Below are 16569 nucleotides of genomic sequence, written 5' to 3' on the forward strand. Positions count from 1 at the left end.
TGATAAAAAATTATTCGTTTATTTTTCTTTTTTGTATTGATCTTGATTTATTTAATGATCAAACTAAGATGCGATAAACCATAACCTATTGATGATTTTTTTTTTAATTCGTGTGAGTGAATTTGACTCTAGATGAAACAATCTATAAGTATAAAAATAAAAAATAATTTGTCACGATAAATTATCAGAATAAATTTTTATCTCTACCTTTTTTTTACTAACTTACCAAAACAATATTATTGTCTATTTTTTTTAATTTACCTTTATATTTACGAAGTGTTTTAATTTTTGTGTCATTATATATATTAAACTTCTCTATGTAAACAAAATTATTTTCAAAAGACTTGTTTTCTTATTTAATGTGCAAAATTAATTAAAAAATAATAAAAATAAGCAATAACATGACATTGTAAATAAATTAAAAATCAATGGCAAAATCCTAATAAAGATTCTGTTTTAATAATATAGATTGTAAAAAATTTGTGAGGTCCATATGAGTTAAAAGGTTAAATATCCATACTTACATATCCAGTTATCCACTATATATAATTCCTTCTCTCAGACTATTAGTTCAACCAAAAAAATCATTTTGACTACTCTTTTGTAAGAGAAACAAATACTTGCCAGTAAGAATTTAAATGATAGTTTCTTGGGTATTTTCATAGGTTTGTTTATGTTTTAGCAATGTATTAAAAACCTATATAAGGTATAAATTAAAGCTAACAGCTTATAAGAAAATTAATTGACATCAAATTTTCCTAAAATTATAACTTTTCAAAATATTAAAATTTACCAATTTAATATGAATATTTTTTATATATTGTTTTGAACATGCTAACATATACAAATAATATTATTAATATGTTGATATAAGATTCACGTAAAATAAAAAATAACATTTATATAAAAATATTGAAATATTTATTTCTGTAAATGAATATTCTTCAAATATATAAATTTCTAAATTAGTCATTTTACGCCGTATACGTGATTATATCTATATTTAAATAACCATAAAATATATTTGTATCTGATCAGTCTAAAGCAAGGTTCATAATTTGTAAATAAATTTGTATGGGCAGCATTATTTCCACAAATTAAGAAATTAATTTTCAAAACCATATATACTAGATGATGGCATGCACCTTGTGCGGACTAAGTATTTATATAACTAAAAAAATTAGGGACATTGCCACAAATACCACATTCATAGTACCACTTTTCATGTTTACACTAATCACTTTTACCCTCACTTTTAATGAAGCGTAAAAGACATTTATACTCATATGGTTAACTAATTTAGACTTAGAGTTTAGAGTTGAGGGGTGAAATATGGTTTTTGGAATATGAAATTTAGGATTCTAATAAATATATAAACAAATACTTAAAAATATAAAAAAATTAAAAAAATAGTTTCAAACACAATTTTTGTTTTTCAAAAAGAATTTAAAAAAAAAAATCGAAGAAAAATTCAAAGAAAAATTATAAAAAATCGAATTTGAAAATTTATAATTCGGAAACATAAAAAAATATTATTTATTTATTTATTTAAATAATTATTTATTATATATATAAAGAAATAGAATAAGAATCTTTTGCCACTTATGAACAATGTATTTTTGAAAATGTCCCTTTAGTGGTAGAAATGAATAATGGTACCATGAAAGTGGTAAACATGAAATTTCCTCCAAAAAATTAGTTTAAATATTTATTTTTATTTTTATTTTTATACAAATTTCAAATTATTAAATTAGACATATTTTAAATTAATTTTATAAATTGTATAACTTCAGTATTCATATTTTTCATCAATGTATTGATTAAATATTTTGTTTCATATTTTTATTTATAGGATGTATATTTTGGATAAAAAAACATTTTTGTTGTAATAATCAAATTAGAAAGTTTGTATTTGTAATTAAACACTTATTATACTTGTTGCGTGAAAATAACTCCAATGATATTGTAATCATTATAAACAATCACAATTCATAAAACATAAACAAAATAGCAAAACCGAATAAACATAATATATTATCAATAATTAGATTTTTAAAACCATGAAAAACAATAAATCACAAATATTTTTTTTGTGTCAATTTTAACCCTCAACTCTAAACCCTAAATGTATATTAGTTAATCCTAGGATTATAAATGTCATTTCTCCTCTTTAAAAATGAGGGTAAATATGGTTAAGTTAAAATGAAAAGTGGTGTTTTGAATGTGGTATTTTTGGCAATTTTTCTAGATTGTACTTATATTAGGTTTAAATCATAATATAAACTATTATAATCATAATCATAACAATACCTTTATTCTCTTATATACTATTTTGGTTCAAATTTATTTATTTTTATAATATTTATGATTTTATGGATTAAAAATAATTTGAAGTTTGTCATGTGTAAATATAAATCGTTTCCGGCAGGTTGGAATATATAATATATTTTCTTTAAAAAATGTGTAAATATAAAATAATTTATTTTAGTTAGGAATATAATTATTAATATTCAAAATTTATAAAATATTTAGCATAAATATAGAATTAATATTTATGATATAATTTGTTGCCCAAAAAAGAGATATATATTTCAATGATGCTTTAATATTAAATTTAATATTGTAATAATCTGTATTTAGGTTAATATTTCCAGTAAGAGTCAGAGAACCCGACTATAATATTAGTCATTAAAATCATAAACTAAATATAAGATAAACCTAAATATAATTTATTATTGTAATATCTGTATTTGGATCAATTTTTTAATAAGATTTCGAAAACATGGCTACAAAATCATGCATTAAATCATAATATAAAAATATGATAAACTTAATTATGTTATTTATAAGTAGACTTTGTTAATATCTATTTTAATATATATATATTGATTAATAACTACAAATCTCATGATAATAAGAATAATAAAATATGGCTATATATAATATTAGCCAATAAAATTATAAACAAAATCATCAAAATCACTTTTTAAATAATGATATATATAGATAGATCTTCGGGTCCTCATGAGTTAAAAAGTTAACCATCCATACTCACAGAATCACTATATATGCTTCCTTCTCTTAGACTATTAACAACCCAAAACAAAACAAATACCAGTAAGAATTTTGAGCAGTCATGGAACCACCTAACAATGCTGTGCCGGCGGAAACTGACGGTGGAGCTACTACCGACCTTCAGCCGCATCCGCCACCTGAGAATATTTATATGAATCTCAGCCATGACGGAAGGTATATAAAACACAACTTTTCTGGCAATATCTTCGAAGTCACGGCAAAGTATAAGCCATTGATCAGGCTTCTTGGTAGAGGTGGTGGTGGCATCGTTTGGTAATTACCTTTTTAACATTTGATTTATCTGTTTTTGTATATAAGAATTCTTTTAATGAAGTTTGAACTCTGAATAAGCCATCCCTTAACCGCTAGTCCTTTATGAGAAATTATTGAACTTTTCAATCTGCATCATATATACTAGGCATGGAGTTTAAAACCCGATCCGAACACTTGAACTAGATCCGACCCATATCGACCGATTCAAATCGGTTTCAGATAGAGTGTATTTTTCCAACGATTATTAGTATTGTCATGAATACCCGTAGATATCAATTAGGTCCTAGTTCCGATCGAGTATCCGTATAAAATCAAAATATATTGAAAAAACACATAATTAAACATCATGAGATTTGATACAATATTGAGAAAGCAAATTTACACATGTATTTTATCACTAAACCAGTTCAATTTGTTCGTAGTTAATTTATAAATATATACAATTATTATTAAATAATAATAAATATATAATTTTAATATGGTTTTGAAATTTTATAATAGAAATGGTTCGAACCGACTCAGATCTGAACCGAAAATCTATTTAATCTTGTATGGATACATTTTCTCTATGTTCGTTTATCCCGAACCTCCTCAAATACCGTCCATATATGTAGCCAATCATTCATGAAATTTGTAAAAATCTAAAACGTTATTCAAATTGTGAATAGTAAAAACTATCGTAAAGAGAAACACTATTAGTGATCTTATGTTTTTCTCGCACTAACTTTATTTTTTAATGTGTTTTACCAGTTCCGGTATAAACTCGGAGACCAATGAGAAGGTAGCAATAAAGAAAATTGCATGTAGAGACCAAATCACTGCAAAGAGAACTCTCCGTGAAATCAAGCTTCTTCGTCACTTAGAGCATGAAAACGTTTGTTTAATTATTTCATCATTAATTTTAGCTAATATTTAATATAATTAGTACCATTTTACACAGATTGTAGGAATCAAAGACATAGTATTGCCTCCTCAGAGAGATGCTTTTGAAGATGTTTACATTGCTTATGAATTGATGGACACTGACCTTGAGAAACTCATAAAGTCCAATCAAGAACTAACCAAATATCATCACCAGGTTTGCTTTTTCCAAAACATATAAATCATATGTGTAAAGAAGCCTTGAAAGTGTTCTTTTTTTTTTGCAGTTTTACATGTATCAACTCCTGCGTGGACTAAAATACATTCATTCAGCCAATGTGTTACATAGAGATTTAACACCGGGCAATATCCTCTTGAATGCGAACAGTGAATTAAAGATCTGTGATTTCGGGCTTGCTCGTGTTGCTTCAGACGCAATGACTCAGTATGTTGGCACAAAATGGTACCGCGCACCAGAGCTTCTCTTGAGCTCTTCTGCTTATACCTCAGCTATAGATGTTTGGTCTGTTGGCTGTATTTTCTTGGAGATGATGACTCGCACACCGCTCTTCCCTGGAAGAGATCGTTCCGATCAGCTTCGTTCGATTCTAGAGGTAAATAAAGTTTTAAGTTAAAACCCTTTTTGTCAGGGCTGGACACAAATAGAATATCCGAGTTTTGAACATGATCAGATATCCGTTTTAAAATAATAGTAGTATTTGTGATTTGATTTTTTTCTAATAGATATTACATATAAGTATTTACTTTGTTTTATAAAGTTACGGGTATCTGGATTTTTCGTTATATATCAAATCGGATGACGAATCAAATCAATATTTACGGATATATTGCCAAAACCTGCCTTTTTGCACTTTGTTTTGCAGTTCTTAGGCTCTCCAACCGAGGATGACACTGGATCGTTGAATGAAAGTGGTAAGCAATGCTTAAAGATGCTTCCTTGGTTTGATCGCCAGTCTTTCTTTGTAAAGTTCCCAGACGTTCCTTTCTTAGCTGTTCTGTTGTTGGAGAAGATGCTCAAGTTTGACCCTAGAAAGAGAATCTCAGGTTAGTATACGTTTCTGTCTCTCTCCTTGGCCTCTTTGCAGTTTTATTTGTAACTCTGATCATTGCCATTATTTTTGGGGCCGGGCTTATTTGCAGTTGAGGATGCACTTGCTGATCCATATTTCAAAACGATGCACAACATTAACAATGAACCAGTGTGCACGAAGCTCTTTGACTTTGATTTAGAGGAACATCCACTCACAGTGGAGCAGATTAAGGAGCTGATCTACCATGAAGCCCTAGCTTTCAACCCTGAACCAGCAACAGTTGAAAAAGACCAATGACTTGGCTTGAAAGCAACTCATAAAACAGTCATCATTGTGTCTTCTCAACTCTATCATTTGTCCTTTTTTCAGTTTTCTTTCTGAGGTTTAGAGCCAAGACAGAGAATCTCTCAGAAGATTTTTTCATGTATTAAGATTTTCTGCTATATTCCTCCAATAAGAGCTCTTTTTAATATTGTCAAAATACATTTTAAGCAAATAAACTAAAAATAAAATAGAAACTGAATGATTATGTGGACATTACTGCAACTCTCAATCCAACTAGTACTAATACATGAGATGTTGTCAAAAATTATAACACTGCAACAAGTAAGAAAACAATAATAGCCCTGTTTGAAGCTGCAAAAGGTCACATAATGATGATATTGAAGATAATGAAAAATGTTGAAGAAAGAATGAGCTTGACCATCTACGGTTATGCAAAGTAAGATGCTAGAGTTACTTCAAAAGGTCAGCAGCATAGATATAAATGTAAGAAGGAAGAAAGAAACGCTACTTCTGTAACAAAGAGTGTGCGAACAAGCAGGGAGGGAAATGAGGATATTAAAGCTTATGAACACACTTAGCATCATCAAATGGTCAATTTAACATATAAAAAGGATTATCAGAAGATATAAACCTCAAGAAAGTCTTAGAAAGAAGAAAGCTGAATACCTTTTGCTTGAGACTAGCCAAACGAGCAACAATGCCATTCCCATTGTAACGCAGGATACCAGTGGTGGGTTCGATATAGATAACTTGAGTGTCAGGTCTGGAGAAGAAGAGGCTTGATATGATGTTAGACTTCGCCAGAGTCTAGATGTCTTCTGACCATTCACTACAACAAAGACAAGTTATTTGCCAATCAAACGATGCTCAAACACCTAAAAATTCCATTTTTCGATAAGAAGCAGAATGAGAATAGGAATCTACCTGGTGGATGCATATCCATCTGAACTCAAAGGATCAATATGGAACCGTTCAGAGTTTTCTTAAGATCACTGAGAAAACAATATGGAGTTGCAGAGACGATCATCAGATGCAAAAGTTTCACCCAAGTCACACATAGGCAAAACAAGAAAAAGATCAGGTGTAACGCACCCCCACGGAAATAAAACAAGTGTATCGTGACACGTGTATAATGTGTAATTTATTTACGAAAAAGAGTAGAAATTGTTGAAAACTTCGATATTAGCCACATTAGTTTTGAAATGTTACAATGGACCCTATCTTTCAACCCAAGAACCTGGTCATCTTACTATGCTTCTAAATAGCGCACTTCATTGACACTGCTTGTCTACAATACACTAAACAGGAGTTATAGTTGGAGACAAGCTTTCGAGCTTTTCCACTGCCTTGTTGGAGGAAGCTTCAAACAAGATTAAAGAAAACTTGGGATTTAAAGTAATAGTGCTTTTGAAAATATTAGTGAACAATTCATTTATTCCTTTGAGTAGATTTGAGAGAAAAATCTAGAACATAAGATCCAAACCGAACCCAAACCCAAATAACCCAAAATACTGAACCAATACTGAACTGAAATAACCCGAGTTCGAGACATTTGTATGAAACATATTGAAAGATTTGTTCCTATAAATTAAGATTCTTTAAATTATAATTTCTAAATTTAATATTCATTTTACACCGTACACGTGGTTATATCAATAGTTAAATGACCGTAAAATACATGTGTATCTTATCAGTCTAAAACAAGGTTTATAATTTGCAAATAAAATTGAATGGACAGCATTGTCTCCACAAATTAAGAAATTACATTTCAAAAGATAAAAATTTATCAAACACAATTGGGTCCTCATGAGTTAAAAAGTTAGCAATCCATAGTCACACAATCACAATATATGCTTCATTCTCCTAGACTATTAACCAACCAAAACAAAACAAATACCAGTAAAAAGTTTGAGCAGTCATGGAGCCACCTAACGATGCTGAGCCGGGGAAAACTGACGCTGGAGCTACTACCGACCTTCAGCCACATCCCCCACCTCAGAATAGTTATATGAATCCCAGCCATGGCGGAAGGTATATACAATACAACCTTTCCGGCACTATCTTCGAAGTCACGGCAAAGTATAAGCCACTGATCATGCTTCTTGGCAAAGGTGCTTCGGGCATCGTTTGGTAATTACCTTTTTAAGATTTGTTTTATCTGTTTTTGTCTATAAGATTTCTTTTAATGAAGTTTAAATTCTGAGTATGCCATCCGTTAACTTAACCCCTAGTCTTTGTGTAAGTGGTTGTAGAATTTTCTTCCTTTATGAAAAATTATCGAACTTTTCAACACGTAGTGCATCATATAAGTTAGGCATGGGATGTAAGACGTGATCCAAATACTTGAACTAGATCTGACCGATATCGATCAATTAAAATCGGGTTTGGATAGAGCCTATTTATCCAACGATTATTAGTACTGCCATGAATATCCGTAGATATTGGTTTGGTTCCAAGTCTTATCTAGAACCGATCAAATACCCGTTTAAAATCAAAATCTGTGTTGAAAAACATATAATTAAACATCAAGTGATTTGATAACAAATTGCAAATTTAAACATGTACTAGACCAGTTCAACTTGTTCTCAATACGGAAAATCACAGCCCATATCTATGTAGCGAAATTATTCATGAACTTTGTAAAAAAAATTGCTTCATATTGTGAATAGTAAAAACAATAGAAAAGAGAAACACTATTAGTGTTTTGCTCACACTAATCTAGTTGTTATTATTATTGTACTGTTTTGAACAGGTCGGCTATAAACTCAGAGACCAATGAGAAGGTAGCAATAAAGAAAATCACGCATGCATGTAGAAACCAAAGCACTGCAAAGAGAACTCTCCGTGAAATCACGCTTCTTCGTCAGTTACAGCATGATAACGTTCGTTTGATCATTTCATCACTACTTTGTCGATATATTTTTAATAAAAATCATTAAAAGCTAATGTTTAAGTATTACCATATTCCACAGATTGTCGGAATCAAAGACGTAGTATTACCTCCTCAGAGAGATGCTTTTGAAGATGTTTACATTGCTTATGAATTGATGGACACTGACCTTCATAAAGTCATAAATTCCATTCCAGAACTAACCGAATATCATCACCAGGTTTTGTTTTTCCTTTCTAAAACATATAAATCATATGTGTAAAGAAGCCTTGAAAGTATTTTTTTTTTTTTGTAGTCTTTCATGTATCAGTTACTGCGTGGATTAAAGTACATTCATTCAGCCAATGTGTTACATAGAGATTTAAAACCGAGCAATATCCTTTTGAATGCGAACGGTGACTTAAAGATCTGTGATCTCGGGCTTGCTCGTGTGGCTTCAGACGCAATGACTGAGTACGTTGGCACAAGATGGTACCGTGCACCAGAGCTTCTCTTGCACTCTTCTGCTTATACCTCAGCTATAGATGTTTGGTCTGTTGGCTGTATATTCTTTCAGATGCTGACTCGCACACCCCTCTTCCCTGGAAGAAGAGATCGTGATCATCAGCTTCGTTTGATTCTGGAGGTAAATTTTTTTTGAAGTTAAAACCCTTTTGTTCGTGTGTGTGGAACATAACCTTTGCATTTTGTTTTTGCAGTTCATAGGCTCTCCAAGAGAAGATGACATTGGATCTTTGAATGAAAGTGCTAAGCAATACTTAAGGACGCTTCCTCTTTTTCATCGCCAATCTTTCTTTGTAAAGTTCCCAAAGGTGTCTTTCTCAGCTCTTTCGTTGTTGGAGAAGATGCTCAAGTTTGATCCTAGAAAGAGAATCTCAGGTTAGTATATGTTTCAGTCTCTCTTTGCAGTTTTTATTTGAGCTCTCATTGCCATTATTTTTGTCCTTTTTGCAGTTGAGGATGCACTTGCTGATCCATATTTCAAAACGATGCACAACTACATTAGCTATGAACCAGTGTGCACGAATCTCTTTGACTTCGATTCTGAGGAACATCCACTCACACTGGAGCAGATTAAGGAGCTGATCTACGATGAAGCCCTGGCTTTTAATCATGATTTCCTAGCTTCCAACCCTGAACCAGCAACAGTTGAGAAGGAACAGTGACTTGGTTTGCAAGCAACTCATAAAACAGTCATCATTGTCTTCTCAACTCTTATCATTTGTCTTTTTCAGTTTTCTCTTTGAGGCTTAGAGCCAAGACAGAGATTCTCTCAGAAGATTTTTTTTTCTTCATGTACTAAGATTTTCTGCTAGATTTCTCCATTAAAACTTAAAAGTTCTTTTTGATATTGTCAAATTACATTTTAAGCAAATAAACTAAAACTAAAATAGAAAAACTGATTGATTATGTGGGCATTACTGCAACTCTCAATTCAACAAATAATAATACATGAGATGTTGTGAAAAATATAACATCATGCAACAAGGAAGAAAACAATCAACTCTTCAAATTGCCAAAGAATCTAGAGAGTGGCACCAGGGCCATCGGTTTCGTCTTTACTTTTAGTAGAGCGTTTGTCTCTGCTGGACTTGTGCTTCTTCTCCTTCGTTGATCTTTTAGAACTTGATCTTGATCTTCTTGATTCGTCTTCATCGCTACTAGATGAGGACTCTGAGGAAGAATAATGCTGCAAAGTCATAAAACAAGACGACATGATCAAATGTTAATAGAAGGTATTAAAACATGACACCATCTAATATTTAAAAATGTCATTATGTGTTGTCTCTAGAGTATAAGCATCTTTCTCTTTTTGCTTTTCTTCTTCTTTGAAGAATCTCTGTCTTTCTTATCTGTGAGAGATCATTGGGCCATTGGAGAACAACAGTTAATAACCTGGTGACAGACCTTTTGCTTGTTCTTATAGTCTTCCCAGGTGATGGTGTGGGTAGTGTTGAGACTAGCCAAACGAGTAGCATGTCACTCTGGTGTATGAAATGAACCATCCACCTGAGATACTCCTCATCAGAAATGTTCCCCCAAGTAGAGATAATCAAAGCAAAGCATCCTATTGTTCGACTTCTCTCTTAAGTGCTTACAGAACATATGAATCACTCAGAAACAAACAAACTTCAATGCTCAAGAAATAACATCTAAACATGAACAACATATCAAGGCACTTGTAAGAAGTTCAGATTACAAGTTTTTTCTTTCTTTATTCCCCAGAACTAGGGAACCGTAAGCTTAATCCTAATGGAATTATTATGATGCAGCTCAATAATAAATCAAAGGAGTAAGAAAGGGTAGAGTACCATTCCGTCTTCAACCTCATCGGGCTGAGCTGAGGTGGAGCCAACCCTAGATCTCTGCATCGCCTTGTATGCTTGATTCTTCCCCATTTCTCAAGATTGGCCCCACAAAAGTTCGAAGCTTTCTTTCAGGGAGAAGGCGAATTTGATGTTACAGAGAGTAACCGAAACGCACAGGAGATTTGATTTAATTTCACCCCAAATCTGTAATTTAGTTAAAATAAAGGGACCAATATTCAATATTTAACTTTTGAAAAGCTTAAATTTACACCATATAGTTTTGAAAATAACAATAACCCTCCCCCCACCCTTTAATTAATCTCTCGACCCTTTCGCGACGATTCATTATTTCTTCGCTGGAGTAAGTAGTAGGTCAGCCAGGTATGGGTTTCTTCTTCCTCTTCCTCTTAGCTTCTTTGAATCCATCGCAAAGTTTCAGTCTTTGGTTCGAAAGTTAGGTTTTTTTCTGGGTTCGGAGTCTTTTTGGGTTTCTTCTTCCTCTTCCTCTTAGATCGTTGAGGAACGACCGACCAAGTAACGCTTGTGATATACAGGAAGGATCGTAGCTAAGAAGAAGAGATGAGTGGGAGTGGAGATAATAATAAAGTAAGTGGAACCACAAAGACACCTGCTGATTTCCTCAAATCCATCCGTGGCAGACCCGTTGTCGTTAAGCTCAACTCCGGTGTTGATTATCGAGGTCATGCTCTTTCTCTCTCTCTCTCTCTCTCTGCCTTTGTTTCTCTAGTTGTCTGTCTGTCTCTGCTGCACTTTCGGTTAAAAGTGGTCTTGTTCTTTTTTTTTTGCCATGTTAATTGGAACCAATGTTACTAAGATTGCCAATAATATTTCATTACATTTTCATTTGTTTTCTTACGAAGATCGCCAATAGTTTTCTTCATAAGATAACAGTCTCTTATCTTGTATTCCGAACAAGCTAAGTTGTTGCAAAAGCCCATCTCTGGATTTTTTAGAGAGGGAGGGATACATTGATATAGGCTATAGCAGTGGATCACAGTAACCAATTTGGCTGATTGTATCCTCTCTCTTTTCCATTTCTCATTCTATGATCTCCTTTTATTCATGTGACTTGCGGCCATGTAAGATAGATATTTGTCTAGATTATTAGTACATATTAGAGACTACTCATTTCTTGACTTGCTTCTCTTGTTGCACTGGTCAGTTTTTGTCTAGGTCCTTACAAGCTTATATTGAGTTGCTTCTTCTTCTTATTTTTGAACAGGCATTCTTGCTTGTCTTGATGGGTATATGAACATTGCAATGGAGCAGACAGAGGAGTATGTTAACGGACAGCTCAAGAACAAATACGGTGATGCCTTTATCCGTGGTAACAATGGTAACCAAAATCTCTCTTTCATTCTTCTTCTCTCAACCTTCTTCTTTACTGAACATATGCATATGAATTTTCTCTGTTTTCTTTGGGTGCAGTTCTTTACATCAGTACAGTGAACACACCTTTGGCGGACGGAGCTTAGACCCTTCCTGATGCATCACCATCACTAGCTATGGCCATCTTAATAGATGCTACCTTCTTTGATCTTTTTTTTTTTTTGTAAACAACTTCTGCACTTGACAATTGCCATGTATCAAAGATTTTTGTTTTCCATTAATGAATTTTTGTGATAAGAAGCATGTTAACAGCAGACCTCATTTATTTGCCAAGTAGAAGAAGGCTGATTATTGATTAAACCAGTTTGTCAGATTGTGCACATATATTTGAGGAAGAATGCAATTTACCTCTTAAAATAACCTTAGTTTGTCTTTGTTTTAACCTCTTTAACATAAACTAGCAAAAAGTCTCGCAATCTTAGCCGCCTTCTATTATGTAACTTGCTTGTGTAAGCAACAAAATATGAAGTAGAGTTTCTCTCAGTATTAAAAAACTAACTTTATTACAACTAAGAGTAGTAGTGCCTCATCTGGTATTCAAAAAAAAATAAGAGTACTCTTTCTTTCAATTTGATTCTTCTTCTGTTGCATTTTCTTCTGGCTTACTTCCCAACCTCCCCAACCTTACAATGTCTTCCACCATAATTCTTCCCTCTGTTAAAAAAACCAACATTCATTACAAAGATCAGTTAACATATCTAACTTCACAGAGATTAAGAGCTCAACACGGAGAGGAGTCTTTACCTTTATCTTTGGAGAGGCTACTGATAAGTTGCTGAAGGCCTTCATTAGCAAGTGTGTCTTTCAGGTACATCGCAGCAGCTGCAACTTCATCAGGTGTGACCTTCCCATCTCGATCCCTGTGTGGTGTGAGCGCATTCAAAACGTTATAATTTTAGAATCTTAGTGTCATAAAAGAAAGCAACGTGGATGACATATAATGTCTGTACACCTGTCAAGAAGCTGCCATCCTTTCCCAATTTTGATATCCACATCATCAATCTCCTTCTCCAGGTTTTGAATCAGACCATCAACCTTAAAAAGTATACTTGAAGAGTTAGCTCTGAGCCTCTGACACACAAGCAAAAACGTTTTTTTAAAGTCAATTTACCTTTTCCATTAGTGCAGAGGAAACCTCGTCTGATTCGGCAACTTCATCACCTTGGTCACTATCTTCTCTAGCTGCTTTGTATGCTTTCATTGCAGCTTTTTCACCATCAACATCTTCTCTCTCCACCATTGTGTTATAGAACTCCACCTGGAGAAACAAAAGAACAATGACTTTCAATCTACGACACAAAATGCTAATCAAGCAAACTACAAGCTAATGTTTTTTTGTGGACACTGTTACCTCTTTCTTGACCAGCCGCAGGAATTCTTCGCGCTCTCTACATACTGACTGTTCATATCAAAAACCAAACAGTCTCAAATAGGTATCAGGATAAAGTTGCCTATGCATATGTTCATTGCTGAAAACTAATCATTTTACTTACAGAAGCAGATGCCAAAATGCCCAGTGCACGGCTAAGTTTGCAAAGATCATCTTGCTGTTCGAGAACTCTAGCTCTGGCCTGTTCCTGTGCTTCTCTGGCAGTGGGTATGGTCATCTCTTGCAGCGCCTTATCCTCTTCACCACCTTTAACGTCCTTAATCCTTGTAAGCTCCTCTTCTTCTTTCTCTTCCTCTTTCTACATATACATCAATGTAAAACATATAAGACTGAGTTCTCTGATTTGAGTTTAATACAATACAATCAATGGTTTATTATCAGACCTTGATCAGTTCGTCTTGCATCTCAAGGTACTCTAGTTTCCTTTGACGCTCAGATACAGGGTCTTCAGACGGCAGAGAAGTAACACCAACAGTATCCACAACCTCGTCAGGAAGAGAAGAGAGAGTCGCCCGTACAGCATCTGCCTCAACTCTCCCGGCAACCGTGAATGCTCTAGAAAGGATCAGTAACGACGAGGGGACAGAGTGATTAAGTGACAAGTCCATCCAGTCCCGAAGCTGCAAGATCGTTTAAAAAAAGTTTAACGCTGCAACATGCCAACATTATCTTTTTCCCTATGGAGTTTGATGAACAAATGACTAATAAACCTGTTGCCTCATCTCTTCAACTGTAAGCGTCCCCAGCATTCCACGCTCCCTGCAATCTTCGCGTAGCTCAGCTTCTGAAAGGGAATCCACACCCTCAGCTCTAATCAGTTTATCATCTTCCTTAATGCTGCATTTTGAAAAGGAGTAAAAATTAAACATCAAAGCTAAGGTTAAAAGTCACAATAACAATGGGACGTGGGAAGCATCTTACCTCCTCAGTCTTTTCCTGAGCATGTATCGAAGATAAGAATCTGTTCCATATGGGCTAATACCCATGATTCTGCACATGCTAACCAAGCGAGGCCTGTAATTTGAATACAAAGAGGTCAGAACATGTTACACACAACACATCTCTGAGATTCAACAAACCTGCTGATGTTATCCAAAGTAAGCTCATCGTTGAAAAGCTTTGCAAAGCCCAAAATCTCATCGTTTTGGACTAGTCGACCTTTTCGAACCTGCAAGTAAAAGATTTTAAGAACATGAGAAATGAAATTTCAAATTCAGAAACCGAAAGAAAGAGAAGTATCTGAGTTCTCAACACAAAATCAATGACTTGCCTTGTCTAGAAACTCAACAAGGTCTTCAGCGGTTTTCTTAGCTTCACCAGTTCTTGAATGCTTAACTTCTTTAGCCATCTCTTTAGCCGTCTCCTGAAGAAACTTAGCGTACTCTATCCTAGCAAGTAACTTCCTTTTCAATGCTTCCTGCACATTAACAAAAGAGCAGCATAAACAAACGTCCAAAGCCTAGTAAACTCGTTTAAAACATACTTCTTCTTTCATCTTGTCCTGGAAAGTAGACGGCAACATATTAGGGAAGAGCTTCAAGAAAACCGGCAGCAGAAACTCCATAAACGGCACGAGAATAAACACAGCAAACGGCACTAATCTAAAGATATCAGCTGTAGTTCGAGTCAGCTGCTGCCTTTCTCTTCTAGAGAGACTCTTCCCACCAGCCAACTTGAGCAGCAACCTCGAACTAATTCTAGTATCAGCCCAAAGCAGTTTCGTCCCCAGCCAATAATGTTTCAACGTCGATACAAACTCATGCTTCCAGTGAGTGAGCTTTTTAGCCCAATCCGCCCTGTAGAAGAAAAACAAAAAACTTCAGAACAGTAACAATAAGAAACACACATAAATGTCAACAAAAGAAAAAGCTCAAAACCTGCTCATGGAGGCAACAGCTCTTAAAGCAGGACCAATCGCGAGAACAAACGCCCACGTCCTCTGCACAATCGATCTAGCAACCTTTTTGGATTCTTGTAGACGTTTAGCTTTAGCCTTTGCTTTAACACTGCTTAGACTCTCAACAGCTTGGTCACATTCCTCAGGAGACGCTTCCTTCCTGTTCATAGCCACCCCACCATCTTTCTTATCCTCTTCTTCAGGCTTCTTAGCTGCAGCTGTAGTAGCAGCATTACGAATGGATACGCTCATGTACCTCATCCCCAGAGAAGGAACAGTTTCTAAACTTCCAAAACCAAAGCTCGACAAGTGAGAAGAACCATGGAATCTAGAACGTAACAGAAGACCATATCCTCCTGTAAAGGACTTGTCTTTGGTAACACGGTTAGGTTCCACGGGAGGATGGTTGGTAAGAGAGTGATAAGGATGTGAATTAACCGTCTGAGATTGAAAGCTTTGAGCTGAACGAGCATAGACACTCAAGTAATCATAAACTTGACTCTTTCTCCTAATAATCGCTCTTGACGCCATTTTTATTGATACCCTTGTCGTCAACAGAGGAATCAGGTGTACATCTCCTAGAAAAGAACAGACCTTTTATCTTAGCAAACAAAAAAAGAACAGACCTTTATCAGTGATTCGAGTACTATGAGGAGTTCTAAGAAGATATGAACAAAGAAGACGAAGAATATCACTTACAGGTGAATCTGAAGATGAAGTAGTCTGAATTTCCGGTGAGAGAGAATCGCCGGAGAAATTGGAGAGGTTTTAGAGATGCGGCGTGACAGAAAGGGTTTTATTTTCTTTTTTTTTTTTAGGACAAAGAAATAATAAATAGACCTTTTTTTGTTTTTTAAGTCATGTCGGCTTGAATCTACACCGTTGGATTTTATATGGGTCCCATGACTTTTTGATCATATCCACGTGGACGAATCCACATCCAGAGGTAATACTTGATCCCCAAGGGCAATGAGATTATTTGGCTGTGTTGATAATTAGATGGTTAAAATAGTAAATAATTTTAAAGCTCTTACTTCTTCACCAAACAAAAAAGGTTTTTAACAAATGTTATAGTCATTTTGATTATATCAAGTTGTTGGATTTGATAATGCATTTTAACTCGAACA

The 16569-nt window shown here is 34.2% G+C and overlaps 5 protein-coding genes across 10 annotated transcripts; 3 read left to right on the plus strand and 2 right to left on the minus strand.

The window, feature by feature from the left end:
- Positions 1 to 1459: 1459 nt before the first annotated feature.
- LOC125578490 (mitogen-activated protein kinase homolog MMK1-like) lies at positions 1460 to 5742 on the plus strand. Its single transcript, XM_048741296.1, has 6 exons — positions 1460 to 3348; positions 4099 to 4222; positions 4289 to 4426; positions 4497 to 4823; positions 5094 to 5274; positions 5371 to 5742. Exons 1-6 carry the CDS (start codon positions 3137 to 3139, stop codon positions 5556 to 5558), a joined length of 1170 nt encoding a protein of 389 aa, XP_048597253.1. The 5' UTR covers positions 1460 to 3136; the 3' UTR covers positions 5559 to 5742.
- A 1148-nt stretch (positions 5743 to 6890) lies between these two features.
- Positions 6891 to 9787, plus strand: LOC106365085 (mitogen-activated protein kinase homolog MMK1-like). The gene is made up of 6 exons (XM_048741299.1): positions 6891 to 7676; positions 8299 to 8428; positions 8519 to 8656; positions 8732 to 9061; positions 9135 to 9315; positions 9391 to 9787. The coding sequence occupies exons 1-6, from the start codon at positions 7465 to 7467 to the stop codon at positions 9600 to 9602; spliced, it is 1203 nt and encodes a 400-aa protein (XP_048597256.1). The 5' UTR covers positions 6891 to 7464; the 3' UTR covers positions 9603 to 9787.
- A 35-nt stretch (positions 9788 to 9822) lies between these two features.
- LOC106365083 lies at positions 9823 to 10971 on the minus strand. Of its 5 annotated transcripts, none has more exons than XM_013804537.3 (3): positions 10749 to 10971; positions 10345 to 10421; positions 9823 to 10126 (listed from the first exon to the last, which is right to left on the minus strand). In XM_013804537.3, exons 1-3 carry the CDS (start codon positions 10833 to 10835, stop codon positions 9937 to 9939), a joined length of 354 nt encoding a protein of 117 aa, XP_013659991.1. In that variant the 5' UTR covers positions 10836 to 10971; the 3' UTR covers positions 9823 to 9936. The 5 variants fall into 5 exon arrangements, with proteins under 5 accessions (XP_013659991.1, XP_048597254.1, XP_048597255.1 ...); XM_048741297.1 differs by having other exon boundaries at positions 10240 to 10421; XM_048741298.1 differs by having other exon boundaries at positions 10240 to 10446; positions 10749 to 10949.
- A 73-nt stretch (positions 10972 to 11044) lies between these two features.
- On the plus strand, positions 11045 to 12392 carry LOC106368431 (sm-like protein LSM6A). Its single transcript, XM_013808390.3, has 4 exons — positions 11045 to 11126; positions 11300 to 11445; positions 11989 to 12102; positions 12195 to 12392. The coding sequence occupies exons 2-4, from the start codon at positions 11325 to 11327 to the stop codon at positions 12239 to 12241; spliced, it is 282 nt and encodes a 93-aa protein (XP_013663844.1). The 5' UTR covers positions 11045 to 11126; positions 11300 to 11324; the 3' UTR covers positions 12242 to 12392.
- A 169-nt stretch (positions 12393 to 12561) lies between these two features.
- LOC125578489 (mitochondrial proton/calcium exchanger protein-like) lies at positions 12562 to 16274 on the minus strand. Of its 2 annotated transcripts, none has more exons than XM_048741294.1 (14): positions 16142 to 16274; positions 15423 to 16020; positions 15029 to 15341; positions 14816 to 14962; positions 14625 to 14713; positions 14467 to 14559; positions 14256 to 14382; positions 13929 to 14165; positions 13649 to 13843; positions 13507 to 13554; positions 13267 to 13413; positions 13108 to 13190; positions 12900 to 13015; positions 12562 to 12809 (listed from the first exon to the last, which is right to left on the minus strand). In XM_048741294.1, the coding sequence occupies exons 2-14, from the start codon at positions 15971 to 15973 to the stop codon at positions 12721 to 12723; spliced, it is 2235 nt and encodes a 744-aa protein (XP_048597251.1). In that variant the 5' UTR covers positions 15974 to 16020; positions 16142 to 16274; the 3' UTR covers positions 12562 to 12720. The 2 variants fall into 2 exon arrangements, with proteins under 2 accessions (XP_048597251.1, XP_048597252.1); XM_048741295.1 differs by having other exon boundaries at positions 15423 to 16043; positions 16142 to 16268.
- Between the last annotated feature and the right edge of the window lie 295 nt (positions 16275 to 16569).

Source organism: Brassica napus, chromosome A9 (assembly GCF_020379485.1).
Source record: "Brassica napus cultivar Da-Ae chromosome A9, Da-Ae, whole genome shotgun sequence".
Lineage (NCBI taxonomy): Eukaryota > Viridiplantae > Streptophyta > Magnoliopsida > Brassicales > Brassicaceae > Brassica > Brassica napus.